At 36.3% G+C, this 21052-nt stretch overlaps 1 protein-coding gene across 1 annotated transcript in view; it reads right to left on the bottom strand.

Moving 5' to 3' along the window:
* The window catches only part of LOC108361554 (sodium- and chloride-dependent glycine transporter 1-like), a gene marked incomplete at its 3' end in the record, with an annotated part of 62986 nt that extends 42190 nt beyond the window's left edge, over positions 1-20796 (bottom strand). The window contains exons 1-3 of the mRNA XM_017614192.1: positions 19761-20796; positions 2664-3099; positions 2294-2572 (exon numbers count right to left, since the gene is read on the bottom strand). Coding sequence (XP_017469681.1) covers positions 2294-2572; positions 2664-3099; positions 19761-19856 — 811 coding nt within the window. The remainder of the gene's footprint in view (positions 1-2293; positions 2573-2663; positions 3100-19760) is intronic.
* Positions 20797-21052: the final 256 nt, after the last annotated feature.

Genomic DNA, 21052 nt, shown 5'->3' on the forward strand with positions numbered 1-21052 from the left:
TTAGGCTACTTACGGAAGGTCTCAAGACCAGGGCGTACTCCTGTAAGTACAGCAATGGCGACCTAGTTACCGATGTTCAGAACGTACTTAAATTATGGAGGGAACACTTTTCCACGCTACTAAATGGTAGGAGCACTGAAATTTGTGTAGAAGAAGAACCCCAGCCCCCAGTCCATGATGACCGAGTCGATGATCCACCGCCTAACTATGATGAGGTACTACTAGCAATAACGCGGCTGAAAAACAACAAATATGCTGCAGCTGACAGCCTGTCAGCTAAGCTATTCAAGTACGGTGGCGAGGAGTTGATGAGGTACATCAACTCTTATGAAGAAAACGCACAGATGAAAGCATGCCCGACGACTGAAATTTAAGTGTGCTCTTCCCAATCCACAAGAAAGGCGACTCCGCCATTCGCGCCAACTACGGATCAGCCTTCTAAGCGTAGGTTACAAGGTCTATTAAGGGTACTTTGGACATTGTTCACCAGCTCATTATTGTTTTTCTGAAAAAAATTTGGACGTATTTCTACAGACCAGCATCTCAAGCTCTTCGCACTCAAGTATTTCTGCCACTGTCTTCCTTTTTGTTTGTAATACGTCGCTTTTGCCTTCTCAATTCTCGACAACGCTCTCGCACTGCTCGAATTGCGCCCGATGGTAGCGTACCAGTGTAGGAAGCGTCTTTCTCTCCTGAGGCGACTGGATATTCCTCATCGTACCAACTAATAGTGTTTGCAAGTTCGCTAAAATATGATTGACGCCTATGCTGTATGTAGAGAACGAGAATCATGGTAGGGATTGATGTGTTGAACAATGATATCAGAGAGCCGCATTCAGAGCTGAGTGCTGTTGCTGTAATAGCATGCAAATTCACCAAAGAGTTTTTGAGGAACGATGCTAGTGACAGTCCTTGGCCAGATATGCATATAGGTCGTTCCGGTTACCTAGATGCGACTGTCGTGGTAACGAGAGCTGAGTGTTGAATCTGTTGGCTTCCGAGTTTTCCTTGTCTATTAAATTATGCAGGTACCTATATGACGAGCTTTGCTATATAGAGCCGATTACGTACAAATATTGGCTGCCACCATATAGCGGTCCGAGTAAATGACTGCTCGTACTACCTATATACGTTTAGAACACTAGAAACGTTACTTTCGCCTATCACAGCAAGATCGATATGGTTTTGCGTTTTTCGATCTGGTGGCATCAACGTTTTACTATTGAATCTTTGTATGCTTTTCTTAGGCTCCAATGTAGTCGACCAGCAGTAGTGGAGGTTTAGTCGCGTGAGCTAAATTTTTAACTGGAAGACCAAAAGTACTCCCTTTGCCTATCCAGGCATTAAAGTCACCAAACATGATTTTTGTATCGCGGCGTTTTTATTTTTTTTTCTCTGACATCAGGATTTATTTTAAAGGACTTTGTTATTTCAAAGATATGATTAATACCAAAAACTATTTAAAAAATTCAATGCAATGTAGAACCAAAATATGAGTACGAAATGCAAGAGGAAATTTCCTTAGAATTTAAAAAATTAAACATTTTTGGATTCACAAGGACTAATAGGTAATTTTTTAAGCTAATAAAGTTAGAAGGACGAAATTCGAGGATGTTATCGAGTTTATATAAGTCCTTAACATATAATTTTTCAAAAACAACTATTGCGAAATTTCAAGGATACAATTTTAAAAGAACATTTTCAATACTTACCAGTCCTTTTGCACCAAAAGCTTGAATCTTGATACCCACACTTCTCCTCTAAGCACATTTCTGTGAATTTTTTAATAATTTTTGAAGTACTGACGTCAGAGTGAAAAACTAAAAACCCAATTTTACTAAATTACAAATCTTTCTAAAAATTTTAAATTTTAAAGTTTTTAGTTTTCCATGGCAAAACCGCGGCTTACAAGTAGCAACAAACTTAAGACTTCCTATACATATTTGTGAGTTGCAAGTTGTAAAGTTTACGCGGCGTAAAGAAAAACGTGTACTCTCTTATCCCCAACTAAGTGTACATTTTTAAGTCAATTATAACACCCACATAAAATTTTCGCTTAATCGGCTAAACGCAACAAAGCATTAAATTAACTCTAATATATTTTCAAAGCACTTTGCAAGTCAACAAAATGAAGCTGACGCAGGATGTCTTAATGCCTCCTGAGGTCGCTCTGAATTTTACTTAGCCCTACTGCCTAACTCAAGCACATACATACAAACATTTACGCATACATACTTAAATATGTATTTAGTATAATAAATATTAAGATAGTAACTTTTGTTGTGGTACTCACTTTCAGTGCTCCAAGCAGCTTCACAATTCTGCCATGGCAGCACACGACGAAACGAAGCGCACATATAGAATATTGTCCAGGCAATAATCAAATTATAATAGAGCATTACAATGGCCGAGACGATAACCATGCCAGCGCCGAGACCACGAAATAGTGGACAAAAGCGACGATAGATTGCTATTGGACCCAAAGCGGCATACTGACCGAACGAAAGTTCCATGAACATGAGCGGCAAGCCGGCGATAATTAACATTATTGTAAAGGGTATGAGGAAGGCGCCTGTAAAAAGAGCAATTGGCAAAAAAACACACCGCAGAGAAGTAGACATAAAAAGTCCCAATTCACTGTCATCTTCACGCATCATACTTACCGCCGCCATTGTTGTAGCACAGATAGGGAAAGCGCCACACATTGCCCAGTCCCACCGAGTAGCCGAGCAGTGAGAGTAGAAAATCAAAGCGTCCCGTCCAATTGCCACGCTCCGGCTCGCTGGGCTCACCTGTGTCGAGTGCAATGAGTGCAGCACCCGAATCGCCACCGCCAATGGCTACCTTCGAAGCAGGTGTGGTGGGCGTATTAGGTGGATAGTTGATTGCATCGATGGGATCACGCCCGCCACCTGGTGGACCATCGGGCCCGTCGCCACCATCACCACCAATGCTAATGCTGATGGCTTTGCTGTGTGCGCTGCTGCCGCCGCTAGCGGGTGTGGTGCTTGTTGCAGCTGCTGTTGCCGGGGCGCTGCTGCTGTTCGGCATTTTGGCGCTGGCGGGCAGTTCAACGGTGGTGAAGCGATCCTCATTTTGCTGGAAGTGGGAAGACGAAGTAGAAATTTAACTATGATTGTAATTGCATATAAAGGGCATTTACATATACATATATGAGCACATCTCACGAGTTGTTTTTGTTTTAGTGTGTTTAGTGTTTTAGTTGTGGCTATTTTTCCTTAGTTTATTTAATGTTTATTATTTTCCTATGAAAATATAGCTGAATACATAACAAACACATATAAATCCAAACTTCAAACTTTGTGCAAAATTATGAAAAATCTTCTTTATGCTATGCAGTTTTTTGGTCTATTAAATTTTAACATATGGTGCAAATTTGAAATAGCTAGGACCTACCGTTGATTTTTTGCATTTTTTGTAGGTCGGTGTTACGCATTTTTTCCATAAAAAGTGTATTCTACCATTTTTTATCTGGGGAAAAAATGCGGAACTCCGTCAACAAAAAAATTGCCAAAAATCAACGGCATGTGTTGGTGACTTCAAATTTGCACTTTATTATACTAAAATTTGAAATCTTTAAAGATGCTGCTTAAAAAATAAAAAAATTTTGGTGAAAATTTCTAAATTTTCATAATTTTAGCACAAAGTATAAAATGTGGATTTAAATAAATGGTGTTTTTTAAGTAATTAGCTACACTTTTATTAAACAAATAATAACTATATAAACTAAACAAACTGAAGAAAGATAGCCAAAACTTGCTAAAATGTGGCGTCCCAGTTTATATGTATATTGGCCACTCAATATTCGCTTAAAATAAAAATCATTAAAATCGGCACAGTCTCTCAGGACTTTTCGGATTTGAAAAAATTGTCTTTAAATTTTATGTAACACAGTCCGACAGGAAAATTTTCTCCAAGATAAGGCTAGGCATTTCTAATAGATGTTGGGTTGCTAAATTTGTAAAAAAGCGAACGTATGTATTTTAATTTTAAGAAAATAAGGCCTACAGCAAAATCGGCTAAGCCTTTTTTTTTTTTTTGCGAAACAACTAACAAATCGGCTGCCGGCTAAACCAGATTTTCTCCGCCTGTTTGCTAGAGCAACCGGCTAAATCTTGCCGTAAAATGGCTAAACTGGCAACACTGCTAGTATAATGTGCGTGGGTGTGCTAGCTTCAAAAGTACCAACACCCATTTAGTACTTTAACCAACCATGTCAGCTGTTTTACGCCTAAAAGCAGATTTAATTTTTATTTATTCATGCATGTATTTATGTACATATGTATATCGTCGCCCTTATGCTAGAAGCATGAATGTGCAAATTTATCAGTTTTGAAGTGTTCTATGGGTGTTCTATGTTATACGAAAACGCAGAAAAGCATGCGTACACGGAAACTACAAAATTTTACAATTTCAATTGCATAAATGTAGAGTTAAGTCTCGTAAAAAAACGTCCAAACTTGATTTCCGAAAATTTTCATTTTTACACATTCATTTTTCTGTTAGCAACGTTTCTCATATAAGTAGTTTTAATACTTATTTTGAATAATGTTGAAGTATGCTTAACAACTATGCAAATGCACAACCGTCACTGCCACATAACTCATAGCAAATACATATGTATGTACAGCTCGCGTATTCTATTTATGCGCATACATAAGTATTTTCTTACGTACGGAACATGTGAAAATATTTATGTGCAATATATTTAGAAAAAAAACACACATTTCAAGTGGTAAAATTCACTCGTTGATTCGCTGAGTCGGAAGTTGATGAGTAGATTATGCTGAAAAGTTACCGATTCGTTGAGGTGATGTTGCTGAATTAGCAAGCAAGCTTATTTCCCCCTTTCCTAAAATTTTTTTTCTTGATTTCCCTCTGCAATTTGTGGCATATTTTATTTGCTTATTTTGCATACCTTTGAAGTGCTCGCTTAAAGAAGTAAAATATTGATTAATGAACTCAGATAAATATTTACTGCTGGGAGGGTAGCTAAGTGCTAGCAAAAGTTTTGAATTGGCTGACTTGCATTTAATTGTTAAATTGTGCGGAATTCATAAGCAGACGAATTTTTAAAGTAGGCAAGGAATTACGAGTATTATAGAAAATGAGGTAGTAGACGAAGATCGATTCCGCTAGTAGTGATTTGATGGACAGTAGTGCATTTGGTTTAATTAGCACTGACTTGTCAACTATTTAGTTCTTTTAATTGAAGGCGAAACTGGTGAGCGAATAATTTAGCACAAAATATATTGTTTAAGCAAGTTTCCCACTTTTTATACTCCATAAGATGCAGGATTAAGAAGGATTTTTGCCGAAGGCATCTAAAAGTATGCAAAAATGGTTGCATAAACAACCCGTGCTATTTACTTCTGAAATAAGTCGCTTACATGCATGCACTTCTCAAATGGCGTATGATGTAACTTTTTAAAGTAGAACGCTCTTACCTATAACCCGCTGAGGCAGGGATACATATTTCCGTGGCGAAGAGGCTTAGTTAAATCCTATGTGGCTTAGGTCCAAGCTGATATGCAGATCTGTTTGTAGATGATGACAAAAAACTGTAAATTCCAAATCCAGGGTGCAACACAACTCTGTGCGATTATACACTTTGCAGCCAGGAGGACAATCCGCTGTATTCGAACAGCCCCTTCTCAACACAGAATCTCTTTGTGCAGTAGCGGTGACCTAATCTACCGCGGCCGATGGCTGAGTTTCCGCTTGTCAGCAAAAACAATAACCAAACAACAGCTCCAAAAACGAGTTGGCACACAAATTTCGTCGGTCAAAGAGTTTTCCATGTTTATTGCGCACTCGAGGACTATTGAGCTTGCACTTCTAGGCGCAAAAAAACTTTCTACCATACAGAGCAAGGCAACCGCATCCGATTATCGAGCGAGGCACACGTCCATCACATCAACGTCGAAACCTAGATCCGGCGGATCGTCGTCCAGACATTGCCTTAGACCCAGGTCTCGAGAGCATACATAGATATAAAAGCCCGATCAAGAAGCATTTTTGATGCTAACAGTCGACAATAACACCGTCTGGAAGACCAGCGTGGCTAGATGATCACGGAAGGCATGGGTTGAGTAGTGTGGTAGATAAATAAATAGAACTTCCGCTACTTAAAATCACTACGCTACGGCAAATCACCCGAAATAGCTCACTTAAAAACAATCATTGAGCTGGAGTTCGCAAAACGAAGGCGTGGGTGACAGGAAGAGCGTCATCGAACAGATGAAGTAACCCAGACCAAACGAGAGAGACAACATTGGAGTGGGCTACCATATTGCCCGCCGACGATCGGAGAAATGGAAAAACACTAGAGCAGAGAACCGCGTTCACTGTAAAGTGGAGAAGTAGTCAGCCAGCACTTTGGTACAGAGAGCAACAGGCTAAATCCAAATCTGGGGGTCCGCATAAAAGAGTGGAGTCCACCTTAGGTCAGGAATGCTTCTTGTAGATTGCAAGAAGGCGAGGGTGGTTAGGGAGTGTACAAGCGTAGCAAGCAAGCTTGAGAGGTGGCCAGAAGCTGAAATCATGCAGATCCATAACATGCCGGTCTTCCAGGCAAGGGGTATAGACAAGTCTCCAAAGTAGAAACGCAGATCTGAACATCCCCAGGTAGGGAATCATCAACAACTCTAGCGAAAGCATCGCTGGGCATTGTTGGGCGGAAAAAATTCAGTCTTCGAAAAAATTCCAGGCATTCAAGTAACACCATTCATGTGCGCCAACAACGCAGGGACTGACGAAGGAGCTAGATATGCACAAGCTTATAGTTTTTATTGTAGTATTATTAACCAGTCATTAGCAGGTCATTGAATTCTTTGGGCTCTACTTTCTCAGGTTGAAAAGGTGGGAGCTGTCCAAGCATGCATTTTTTGTAACCTCAAACTCAACTTTATTAAAAATTTTATAGATTTTCTAGGGCAAACCGTAGATCAATATGCTTAAATTGATGAAAAATCGAATGCCAATTCTCGACTTTTTTTGATCGATTCACGGATCGAATCGGAACTAATAAATGGACAAAAAATCGAATCGGAAGGACTCGATTAATCGATCTTCGATTTAATCAATTTAAAAACGTCATCTCTACTCTGTAGGCGACCTACACTCAATTCATTTAAAAATTAATCTAATTCATTGAATTACCGCACACTACGTTTATGTAATCGCGGTACTGCTTGGATGCCTCAGCTCCAGGGCTGCCAACTGTACTTAGCTATGAAGTGCCATATTGAGGATAAAAAAGTGCTGAAATGTGCCAAATAGAAAAATAAAAGTGCCAAAAAAGGTATCATTATTTTTAATTCTTCCCAATTAGTATTAAAATTAGAAATGCATTCCTAAAACAAAAGTCCAATGCCAAAGTAAGACAAGCCAGTTGTATACACTATAGAAATTACAAAATTTTGGTTGAGAAAAAGAAGTATACGCAAAGGATTTCACAAAAATGTATTGAAATTAGTATTGGGCAGTATCGATGCCAAAGGTACTCAGAACTCGATTCTCGAAAGGATCGACAGAACCCGATTTTAAAAGTAACGATACTGAGTACTCCAAAGTACTCAGTACTCAAAATAGAACTCGAAAGTACTCAGAACTTAAAAGAACTCGGAAGTAGTCAGTACTCAAAAATACTTTGTTCCAATCATTCAGAAATTATTGTACTTAATTTGAACTTACGGGTATGTAGTTTTCAAGTGCAATAATTTTATCCAGTAAAGCTAGCCATTCATTTGACGTAATTTGGGATTAATATTTTAATTTGGATAAAGTGCTGTCAGCTTGAAATGTTACCCACATGTGTATATTAAAAAAAAAGTACTTAGTACTCTCAAAAATACCCGATCCTCAAAAGTATCGATACTAAAGAACTCGATCCTCAAAAGTACTCGACACTTCCCAACACTAATTGAAATACATATCACAATTTTCCACAAAGTGCCAAAATTGAAAAATTGAGTGCCATTTGAGCCAAGTTGGCAGCCCAGCTGGGCTCTATTCCTTATTCGTTATCGCTTTATCGCGCTCAGCATTTCCTATTACATACTTCAAAATTATGACATAAGTACTTGTTATATACAAAATTTTGTGGAACATAATTAATCTGAATCTCACTAACATTCAGCTGTCTACTTGCATAATACAATATCGCGAATGCAATAAGGCATATCCATTGTTTCACACTTAGCCATGAATATCCAAATAAAAGGCACCATAGAGCCGATAATTAAGTTTATTATATTACCAGGCGGCAATATCGTGCGCACAAAAACACACACATACACCTAAACTAACTACTATCTATACGTTGGCTATCCCTGCCTGCACGCTAATGCATACAAAATATCGAATTGTGTGCAAAATGGCATGCCGTCATGTTTATTAGAATGGAAGCGAGCGAATGGAATACATAGAATAGGATGAAATAGTAATTACATAGTACATGCACGCCACGTCAAGCGGCGCAGAGCACTGATTTCGTTTAGCTGCCATTACATTTGACCTTTGAAAAATTACGTGAAGGCGATTATAGAAAACTTTACACCCAAATCCAGATACGTGGGAGTGTGAATTTGCAACGATATGCAAATGCAAATGCACTGCACGGGCGGTGGTGGGCGTGTGCCAGCATGTGCGACTTGTCGTGTGTGTGGAAGTGTTTGTTTAAAAACTATTTCTGCAATAAATCAAAAAAAAAAAAAACGTTCGAATATTTCCCTTCAAATTGCTTAATTATTGACAGATGACGGCAATCAACACTCAACTGAGCAACACATCAGCGCATCGGCGATATATGCTCGTGGGAGTAGTGCAGCAGTGCAGTACAGTAAGTGCAACTGCTGCCATTGCGCACAAAAATGCATAAACAATGATGTAGCGAAATTAATGAATGAATTGCTTATATGCGCGCTCTATGGCATAGACGAATGAATATGAATCAATGAATCAATGATTAAAGTGTTTTAGCGCGGGGCGTATGAGGGGCAACAACAACTGTCAACACATAATCCCCACGGGCGTTGAGAAAAGAGAAATTAAATAAACAAACTGTTGCAAGAATGTTATTTATGCAATGATAGAGCGAAAATGTGTGAAGGAGGAAAATTACTAAAATATTTGTGTTGAATTTCGATAAAAATAAATGGCATTACATATACCTTAGGTATGAAAATGAAATTATTGTATGTGTTGCAAAAAAAAATATTATCTGGACTATTTTTGTAAAGCGGCAGAATTCTCGCCTCAGAATTTTCGAAATCAATTCATAACTCCTATATGTATGTTTTAGAACTGACCAGAAGATTTATAATTTTTATTTTTATTGATTTAGATTGCTTCTTACCAGTTAAAGTCCAAAAAAAATGAGTCCGTTGAGCTAGTTCAATGATGAGATTTAAATTTGAAAGAAAAATATTTCGTAGGCTTATATTCAAACCCTTCTATATGCAGTTATTATATAAATGAACTGCTCATAGTAAAACCTCTGACATAATGGGCTTGTCTAAAGTAATTTTGCGAGGCAATTCTGATTTTTCTTTCTTTTTTTTACTAGGGGTGGCCTTTTTATATTTTTCGGTGACACTTAGATTCGGCAATAACTTTTTTTAAATGGTTCTACTGGAATAATCAAATTACTTTATTAGCAAAAGCTTAATCATTTTTAGAGCGCTTTAATTTACTCATAGTAGGGTGGTAGGAACTAGTGTCCTGCCGTAGGTTCGGCCTGGTTTCCGTATTCGGGCTATTCGGCTGATTTTTTATCTTCGGCTGGCACTGCTATAGAGAATACAGAAGGGCGCTGTCTACGTAGACAGTCACTGGCTTTGAAATCAGTAGGCACCAGAATAATGAAGCCGGGAATCAGGGAAGCCAATTCGTGGGTAATTCCCCGATTTGCGGGGAATTTGAGTTTGCGTGGGGAATCGGGGAACGGACCGTTTTTGTGGGGAACTTCGGTTTACATGGGGAACCGGGGGATGAACTGGTTTTTTTGCGAGAAATTAGATGTGACTAATTATTTTCTTTTTTGCTTCACTAATTTCATAATGAGTTAAAAAAGTGGCATAAGAAATACAACTGCAACTAACAGTACTTATTTTGCAACCCTTCCAATATGCAAATAACCGTTGATTTTTTAGAACTATCTTTGTCGCATTTGCTTTCCTATAGTGAATGAAACAATTTATTTTAATTTGGAAGAAAACCGCAACCAACACCAAACAAAATTCTAAAACGAAAATTTTTAGCCACTTGAAACTTGCACGTTATTATACTAGAACNGGAAAATTTAGTTTGCAGCGCGTGATGGCGAAAGAGTGAGGTATTTAAAGTTATAATGACAACACAAATTGCTGCCAAATGTAGATAATTTACATTTTTAATGTTGAAGTCGACAAATGTTTCGGTCGTGCCAGCTAAATTTATGCAATTATTTTGTTTAGAAAGCAATTAAAATATCCTTACCAACATTTTATGTCACCGATGCATGGGGAAAAGTGACGAATTTAAGCCCGAAATATAGGTACACTGACAGCAATATACAGTTTTAAGAAGAAAAAACCGGGTACGAAAATTAAATTTTTTATGCCTCAGCTTTTCAAAATTTTCACCCTCAAAATATTGACAAAAGAGGGATATTGTAAGAAAAGCTTAGTCACCGATAGCCACACCCAGAAAAAAGTCAGCTAAAAATATTTCTTGCAACACAGGATTTGGTGGCTATAAGCAGAAAATGTAACTATAACTACATCAAGCGTTAATAGAAATTTATTTAGCTGACTTTTTCTGGGTGCAGATGGCTGAAATGACCTTACAAAGGCCTGGTATCCATGAATTGTCGTTAATAAGTACGTTTCGATATGGAAAAGAATGTAATCGTAATTTGGAGTTTACTGTAGANTCTTTCTAGGGAATCGAATTAAAAAAGCTCGAAATTTTTTACGAAAGCTTGCTGAATTTTTCGATATTGCAGAAAGTTTGAAACTTGGATTTATACGGTTTTTATTGGAGAATGAACTATATATTTATATATGTAAGTATATATGTAAGTATTATATGTAAATTTTTTTTTGTATTTGTTCACTAACTTTTCAAAAGTTTGGGTTGATTTATGAATACATAGATAAATAAAATTTAGAAATAAAATAAACAGAAAGACCAGCAAAATATATCAAAATACAAATATTTTTTTTTTTTAATAAGGAGATATCTATGGGTGGAGAATTTTACGAAATTTCGGGCAAAATCGGGGAATTCTCAAAAATGAGTTGGCAGCCCTGCCGGGAATAGTAATAAATTGTCGGTACTCGTTGGGGCCTACTGCAAAAAGATCATTAAGTTTGTTTGATAAGATATTCACATTCACGCTTCCAATACCACCTTACCATTTGAAAGGAAAAGGAAACTATTTTATCNATATCTATGGGTGGAGAATTTTACGAAATTTCGGGCAAAATCGGGGAATTCTCAAAAATGAGTTGGCAGCCCTGCCGGGAATAGTAATAAATTGTCGGTACTCGTTGGGGCCTACTGCAAAAAGATCATTAAGTTTGTTTGATAAGATATTCACATTCACGCTTCCAATACCACCTTACCATTTGAAAGGAAAAGGAAACTATTTATCTTACACTTTATTCATTATCTCTTCAGCCATAAGTACTTGATTGTTATAAATAGATGACAAAAGGCAATCATACAATCTTCTTAGCAGCTTTGACAAAAGCTTAAATATTTTATTTCCTACATACAAAAATGTATGTGCGCACTAATCCTGAATGGCACTGATGCTAACACTGACCTTTAACCCCATTACAATTTATTATACATACGTATGTATGTACAATTGAAAGAATTTAATTACTTGCAAAGAATAATTAAGATAAGAAAAACGGAAATCCGAAAGCTTGAACTTGAATGAACATTAAACAAAAGAATTAACAAGTATGTATGAATGTATGTATGTGTAAGTGCTGCGCTATGATGGAGGCTGACAAGGTAAAAGAGCAAAACAAACAAATAATTCAAGGTAAACAACCTTGACGTAGAGGCGGAGGTCAAGTAGATTTTCGGTGGGATATTTACTAGTGGGTGGGTGGTGAGCACAAATAATAAAGTGTGTGTGAACAAGTGTGTGTGGCATGAGACTTAGCTAGCAACTAGTATAGTTGTGTATGTTTAGAATTGAAAGTTGTTCAAGACAATAGAGGGGTGGTGGCTTTGCTTTACTATTAGCACTGAAGGCAGAGCCTACACAAATCCTTGTTCAGTATAGTTGAACAGCGTTAGTGATAGAATACAGAAGACTATACAACAGCACAAGCCGGGTGCAAAAATTTAAAAAAAAAAAAACAACAACAAAGAACAATGTTAAGGGCAAGTGTGTGCGGCCAACTATCAGTGCCAGCAGCGCAGGAGCAGCCATGTTGCTTTTGGCTATCAAATTGGTAACATTTGTCGTTGACACTTTGAAGGCGTGAATGACAAAAAACGAGAGAGAAACAAAAACTACAATTATGTTATGTACATACATATACAAAAATCAGCATCCCTTCACACTTCTCGCACACACTTTTCCGCTGAGGGTGCACTAATTTTCAAAGCCATTGCGATGAGAAGGCGGCTCGGGAGAGAGAGAATGGCAAAGCACAATAACAGCAATTTGGCAGGCAGCCAACAATCCATGACTATGACTAAATGCCAAAAAGCGTCATGGCCTAAATATGTAAACACGTACATACCAAATACATTAGGGCGGCCCTTAAAATATCAACATTATGGAACACCCTCTTATTTTGTTCTATGTACAAAATAAAGACAACAACGGAAATTTAATAATTTTAAAAACAAGTTTGGGAATCACTACCAGCGTTTGAACAAATTTAATTTTTTTTGATTGCCCAATTTCGAAAAAATTTTTATTTTGGCCGGCTATAATTCAGCAAGCTTGTGAATTTATATAAATAAGTTTCAATACGCTGAGCTATAGCTGGCAAAGCCAAAATTTTGCCGAATCTTTGCGATTTTTTTTAAATAAATTTTTTTTTCAAATACTGTTAGTGACCCTACAAAATTTGTTAAAAAATTTTAAATTTTCGTGGATGTCTTCATTAGTACGTAGTCCAAAAATGATGACTGCCCCATGCAAAAATTTAGATGTTGTTATTTTGTGAGGCCCACCCTAATATACCTACATGCATTTACTAACAACAAACGTCGCGACGGTCAGTTAGTTGATGGCGCTTTATTTCGCAATTCAACAATAATTTACTGTCAAATGGCAGCAATAAAAACAAAAAATAAAATAAAAATAAAAGAGAATATGACAAAAAACAAAACACAACTGTAACAACTAACCCAACACTTGTGCAACACTTCAACCTTCACTTTGAATTATCCACCTACCCGAGTGTATGGTAGGTTTGGACATTTTATGCTTTTTTGCCTCTATTTTATCATCGCTTTGGGACACTCCATTTTCATTTTAAATGTTAAGGACAATTTTGTGCGCTTTTTAACATTCCACATTCATTTTTAAGTAGCTCGCGGAATGTAGGAAAATTTAGTTTGCAGCGCGTGATGGCGAAAGAGTGAGGTATTTAAAGTTATAATGACAACACAAATTGCTGCCAAATGTAGATAATTTACATTTTTAATGTTGAAGTCGACAAATGTTTCGGTCGTGCCAGCTAAATTTATGCAATTATTTTGTTTAGAAAGCAATTAAAATATCCTTACCAACATTTTATGTCACCGATGCATGGGGAAAAGTGACGAATTTAAGCCCGAAATATAGGTACACTGACAGCAATATACAGTTTTAAGAAGAAAAAACCGGGTACGAAAATTAAATTTTTTATGCCTCAGCTTTTCAAAATTTTCACCCTCAAAATATTGACAAAAGAGGGATATTGTAAGAAAAGCTTAGTCACCGATAGCCACACCCAGAAAAAAGTCAGCTAAAAATATTTCTTGCAACACAGGATTTGGTGGCTATAAGCAGAAAATGTAACTATAACTACATCAAGCGTTAATAGAAATTTATTTAGCTGACTTTTTCTGGGTGCAGATGGCTGAAATGACCTTACAAAGGCCTGGTATCCATGAATTGTCGTTAATAAGTACGTTTCGATATGGAAAAGAATATAATCGTAATTTGGAGTTTACTGTAGAAGGCCTTTACCTTGTGACAGTCCTGACCTTTTCTTCTTTGTTAAGTGTCTGTTCGACCTTCTTGGTATTAGCTTTCATAAGAGACTATGGAAAGATAAGATATTTACGACTTCGTTCTAAAAGAAATTGGGTTTAGGAGAAAATTTCAGACCAAAATCCCAAACCGAGAAGTCTGTGTCACTTTGATGTGCCAGATTGAACATTGCAAAGGGTTTGAAAGGTGCGTTTATGACTGACTGACTTATGAAGTCGGAATCACTTTGTCGACTCAGTTAGTACTCTTCGAGATTCGCAATTACCGAGTGGGTGGGACCTTAGGTGTGATGTGAATCATCTTTACGCTAGAAAGAATATACATATTTAGAATAGAGCCAATACTATGTAGATGAGCTTACTCAAAGGGTATTTAATCGCCATAATGATCTACCCGCTCGCATGCACCGGATTGGTTTTACCACGGTGACGGAATGTCGTATCTTTAATGGAGATGAAGAGATGTTGGAGCAGATTGTGTAATTGTCCAGCGTTAGCTAAGCTTAGAGGGAAATATTTTATTTTAATCTAATCTCCTATAATTATAAATTCGTCTACCCAGGTACTGACTCATCAAAAGGATACAAACGTCGTTGTATGCCTTGCTCTGTAACACCCGATCTACTAACTAATGAACAAACTTTGTGTCGCTTAGTTGGATTCCGCTGCTTGAACTCAAAGTTGCCTTATATTCATAAAAAGAAGAGTCACAATTTGAATGTACTACTTTTCAAATTGAAATTTTCAGAAAAATTTCGCGAAAAAATACCAGGATTTGCCATAAAAATACCAACACCGAAACATTGCAAAAATTAAAATCTGAATCTCGATAAGCTCCGAGAAATCCAGAACGTTCCAGAAAAATCTCGAAGTTATTTCGGAGGGTTCCGAGAAAGATAAATAAATACAAGCATTTAATTTCAAACATTTTCTGATTTTAGGAAAATTTGTAGCCGGAGGTTTTTAAGAGAGGGTTTGCTAAGGTTCTGGAAACTAAGCTGCAATAATTCCTGTGACGTTTTGATGTTGTACAGAAAAAACAAGCCCGTTTTCATTTTCTGAGTGAGGTTTTGGATTCTACGACCGAAAATCAATAATTATTCGCTATGAAAATTATTTACTGTATACAGGGTGTCGTAGACGACCCGAACACTCCTTCTAAAATAGTGGTAAATGATTTTTATTGGAAAACGCAAAAATGTGACCCATTAAATCTTTGGATGCTCTATCTTCTGGTCGTATAATCGACTTCCGGTTTCGACCGAAAATGGGTTACACTGACCGAAAGTCCAAGTTTTTTAATGGAACGTATATGCTTTTACCACAGACTCGGACATAACTTTTGTTTGAAAACTTTTTCTCTAAGATGCCTTCATCAACCTCTAAATGAACTTCGAGCTTCAACTCGTCCTGGACTCTTAAAATGGACGAAAATGGTTTTATTGGAAAACGAAAATATATGAACTACTACTCATATTACCGACTCCGGTTACGACCGAAGTGGGTTAAACCAACCGGAAGTCTATTCTTTTAACCGGAAATCCATTTCAGAAAAGAGTTCCCTACAAAAATTACCATCTAAAAAAAAAGGATTTAAGGTCGAAACATGAGGCCGTAATACGATCAAAAATTAGAGCATCGGCCGACTTGGTAGGCCGCATTTTAGCGTTTTCGAACAGAAATCATTACCCTACATTTTATAAGGTGTAGACGGGTGGTTTACGACAGCCTGTAAATCGATATATTGAGAGGATGTTCGTTTAAGGTCGGCTTGTATTTACAACTTTAATTGGATGATTTTTTCCACTTCCTATCTGCCGTTTTTAATGATCTCACATGTAAAATCTTTCAAATAAGGGTCGAAAAGACCCGTTTTTGGTAAGAGATAAGTGGTTAAAATGTTCTAAAAAAATGCCCGCAAAATTTTTGAAGACAAAATAATGTATGTAATGCAATAGAAAAAGTGGCCAAAAGGTGTAAACTTTAACCCATGTAAAAAAATTGTGATGAGGCCAAGGCATATGAAGCAGGTAGTAGCATTAGAACAAAAACCCCATTTACGTGTTCTTTGTTGTTCATTCTGGTCTCTAATGTGCAAATATAAAACAACTAGATAGTTTTAAATACGTTTTTTTTAAGACAAGCTTTTGTTAGTTATTAATCAAAATAAAATCGACTACCGTACCACCTAACTGCACATTTTTTTTGGAGTTATTTCGGACAATAAATACAAATATATCGACTCCTGCGCCACCTATCGGGTAAATTCCCCTTTATAATTGCATTGTCATCGGGTTCTGACCCAAGTTTAAAATTTCAAGTCTCTAGCTCATCGGGAAGTTGGTTAAAAATTGATTGCCAGATTTTATTACACACAGGTGAAACATAATAAAAGCTTGTAAAAAAGATTGAAACTGAAAAAAAATAAAAATTGGTGTACATTTTTCTCTTGGTGAATTTGTTTGCATCCGAAGCATCGATTCGTCCTTTGCAAGGCCTAAAAATCAGCGTTTCAGCTGCTGATTCAAGCGAACATTCCAAAAGCTGGGTTTCTATCGCTTTTTTTCATGAAAAAAAGGTTTCAGATGCGAAAAAATGTTGAAAATTTTAGGTTTTAGTGAAAAAATAACAATAATTGACATTTAAAGAGCAACTAATTTCAAGAAAAAAAAATTAAATCAGCTGCTTTGCTACTACTAACTGATCAACATGGCTACGATGCGGAATAGTTTTGTTGAAACCTTTAAATGGGAAATAAAATATTGCAATGACATTTTGGGCAATTTAAAAGGAATGGCAGTTTTAATTAAATGCGCTTCGATCGAATCGTTCTGATTAATCTTCAAAACGAAAAAAAAGTGTACCGTAAGGTATTTGAAATTATTGACATGATCTAAGCTTATAAATTATTTGAAAATTTATTAGGATTTGTNGAAGGCCTTTACCTTGTGACAGTCCTGACCTTTTCTTCTTTGTTAAGTGTTTGGCCGACCTGGGGTGTGCTTGACACTCTTCAACTCCTGGCATAGAAAACCACGGTAACACTGTGCTGGATACCAAGTTACTGGGACATTGAAGGTAACGAGGACGCCAACGAACTGGCCGAAGGAAGATTCTTATGAGCTCGGAATCACTTTGTCGACTCAGTTAGTACTCTTCGAGATTCGCAATTACCGAGTGGGGAATAGTAAGGGACCTTAGACAGGTGTGATGTGTCATCCTTACGCTAGAAAGGACATACATCTTTAGAATAGGGCCAATACTAGATGAACTTACTCAAAGGGTATTTAATAGCCATAATGATCTACCCGCTCACATGCACCGGATTGGCTTTATCACGGTGATGGAATGTCATCTCTTTAATGGATACGAAGAGATGTTGGAGCAGATTGTGTAATTGTCCAGCGTTAGCTAGGCTTAGATGGAAATATTTTAATTTATCCACAATCCAATCTCATATAATTATAAATTCGTCTACCCAGGTACTGACCCATCAAAGGATACAAACGTCGCTGTATGCCTTGCTCTGTAACACCCAATCTACTAACTAATTAACAAACTTTGTGTCGCCTTATATTCATCAAAAGAAAAGTCAGGATTTGAATGTACTTTTCAAATTGAAATTTCCAGAAAAGCCGAAAAATTCACGAAAAATAAACTACACAGGATTTGGAAAATACCCCAACAAAAACGGGAAGAGCCATAAAAGTATCAATACCGAAACATTCCAAAAATTAAAATCTGAATCTCGATAAACTCCGAAAAATCCACAACGTTCCCGAAAAATCCTTAAGTTATTTTTGGGGGTTCCGAGAAAGATAAAAAAATTTAAGCATTTCGAAATTTTTCTGATTTACATAAAATTGGCAACCCTCCGGTTTTGGAGTGCTTACTACAAATTCGGGTTCAGTTTTCTAATGTTCTAGAAACTAAGACTCCAGAATTCCTGTGGCGTTTTGATGTTGTACAGAAAAAACAAGCCCGTTTTCATTTTCTGAGTGAGGTTGTGGATTCTACGACCGAAAATCAATAATTATTCGCTATAAAAATTACTTACTATATACAGGGTGTCCTACACCACCCGTTCACTCCTTTTAAAATGGTGGAAAATGATTTTTATTGGAAAACGCAAAAATATTACCCACTAAGTCGTTGGATGCTCTGTCTTTTGGTCGTATAAGATTCAAACCACGCCAACTGTGTCAATGAATTTTCATTGATTTTCTGGAAAGTGAAGACAATTGTGGGAATCTGTAGATAATTATAGAACAAAAATACACTTTGGACGGTTTTTCGAAATTGCACTTCGTTTTTGTTTTTTTGGTATTATAAGAATATTGCAATTTTTGAGAGGAAAATTCGTAACTCGCGACCCATTTGATGAAATTTTTTTTGAGAGTTGTTGAAGCTTTTCCCTTTACAATAGAAAGATTTCCAGAATAAAATTTGCAAAACAAGTAATTCTTTTATAACAATAATTTAAACAATTGCAATTATTCATATATTCTAGGCCCGCGATTGCAGTGAAATTTAGGCACAATATACTCTAAACTCTTCTTTTTAAATTCCAAAACGAAAAAATTGGTCTTTCCGATTTTGACAGTCGCTATCGATGTCTGGTTTCGACCGAAAATGGGTTAGACTGACCGGTAGTCCAAGTTTTTTTAATGGAACATATATGCTTTTACCACAGACTCGGATTCTGCGGACAAAAATACATAACTTTTGTTTGAAACCTTTTTCTCTAAGATGGCTTTATCAACCTCTAAATGAACTTCGAGCATCAACTCGTCCTGGACTTTTAAAATGGACGAAAATGGTTTTATTGGAAAACGAAAATATATGAACTATCAAGTTGGGGATGTCATCGGGTTCTGAGCCAAGTTTAAAATTTCGAGCCTCTAGCTCATCGGGAAGTTGGTTAAAAATTGATTGTCAGATTTTATTACACACAGGTGAAACATAATAAAAGCTTGTACAAAAATTTAAAACTGAAAAAAAAAATAAAAAATTGGTGTAACTTTTTTTCTTGGTGAATTTGTTTGCATCCGAAGCATCGATTCGTCCTCTACAAGGCCTAAAAATCAGCGTTTCAGCTGCTGATTCAAGCGAACGTTCCGAAAGCTGGGTTTCTATCGCTTTTTTTCATGAAAAAAAAGGTTTCAGATGCGAAAAAATGTTGAAAATTTTAAGTTTTAGTGAAAAATAACAATAATTGACATTTAAAGAGCAAATAATTAACAAAAAAAAATTAAATCAGCTGCTTTGCTACTACTAACTGATCAATATGGCTATGATGCGGAATAGTTTTGTTGAAACCTTTAAATGGGAAATAAAATATTGCAATGACATTTTGGGCAATTTAAAAGGAATGGCAGTTTTAATTGAATGCGCTTCGATCGAATCGTTCCGATTAATCTTCAAAACGCAAAAAAAATGTGTATCGTAAGGTATTTGAAATTATTGACATGATCTAAGCTTATAAATTATTTGAAAATTTATTAGGATTTGCATCCACCTACCTCCCATAAATCGACATCCAATGCTGTGCTCGACTCTTTATTTGCCTTCAAACGTTTCGGTTTTGATTTCGATTTCGATTTGTCCTTCTTATCCATGTTGCTACGCGTATATAATATATAAATATGTATGTGTCGTAATATATAAATTTGAAACACAGCAGTTTTACTTTGCCAAGATGATTTGAAACTTTTTTTTGTTGAATTTTTATCTCAGTTGCAATTTAGTTTTAATTAAATGCAGCCTAAAAAACAACTGTCGCCCTGTATTTAGTCGTTTCGCTGCAAATATTTTCATAACTTTAAAAGTTCTGCTTTAAGTTTGTTGCGCCTTCAGCGTTGCTGCTTGTTTACATTATAAGAGTTATGTTTTTTTTTTACTTTTTTGTAGTTTAAATTTCACGAAATATTAATGGTTCGCACAATTAGCACAAATTTTTGTTGTTTCGCTTATAGCTGCAGAATATTGTTAAGTAGCGATTACTTAAGCGCATAGGAAGCTACTTCAAACAGAAATACATATACTGAACTTTTAGGAATTTTGCTCAAGTTATAGTTGTAAATTATCCGGTTGATTCCGTTGGCATTTCTAGTATTTTTTTGTTTCTTATTTTTTTATGCATTTTTCGCAAAGTTATTAATCATTTGTTTTCCTTTAAACTATAAACATATTTATGTAGGTACATATGTATGTCTTATCACTGCAGCACTTTCACTTATTCTCGTTTCAAACGTTCCTCCCGTTTCTGTGGCTATTGTAGATAATTGTTGCTAATTTTCGCTTATGATTTATGTTGCTCATTGTTGGCATTCATTTGTAATCTGGGCACCATGTGGCTGCCTCACTGTTGCTGCTGTGTTCTGGTCTTGTCTGACGCTTGTTGCCTGCTGCTTGCCGATTGTTGTTTGTGGTTATTGTTGTTGATTGCAACAAAATTGGCATAGTATTTCTTCAAGTAGCGTTGGCTGTGGTTTTGGTATTTAATACCAGCGTAATTTGACAAAGGCGAATTCTCAGCCAGCAATTAACCGATGAACCTTAGCGGACACTGAAATTAGTTGTAGATGGAATAAAAGAAATTTTGATTAATTGTATGTATTTGTAAGGAAAATTTTTAATTCATGAGTGTTTATATTAAAATTTATTAAGATTAAGAAAGTAAGTGATCAAAATTTTTTTTTTTTACTTTGATAAACCAAAAATAAAAATTTTAGACTTAATTTGTATTTAGATATAAAATTAACAGCTTTTTAGGTAAATTAGTTATTGAGATTTTTTTAGAATGGATTACCAC

Source organism: Rhagoletis zephyria, unplaced genomic scaffold, assembly GCF_001687245.7.
Source record: "Rhagoletis zephyria isolate East Lansing unplaced genomic scaffold, Rhagoletis_zephyria_1.1 Rzeph_scaffold_00789, whole genome shotgun sequence".
Taxonomy (NCBI): domain Eukaryota; kingdom Metazoa; phylum Arthropoda; class Insecta; order Diptera; family Tephritidae; genus Rhagoletis; species Rhagoletis zephyria.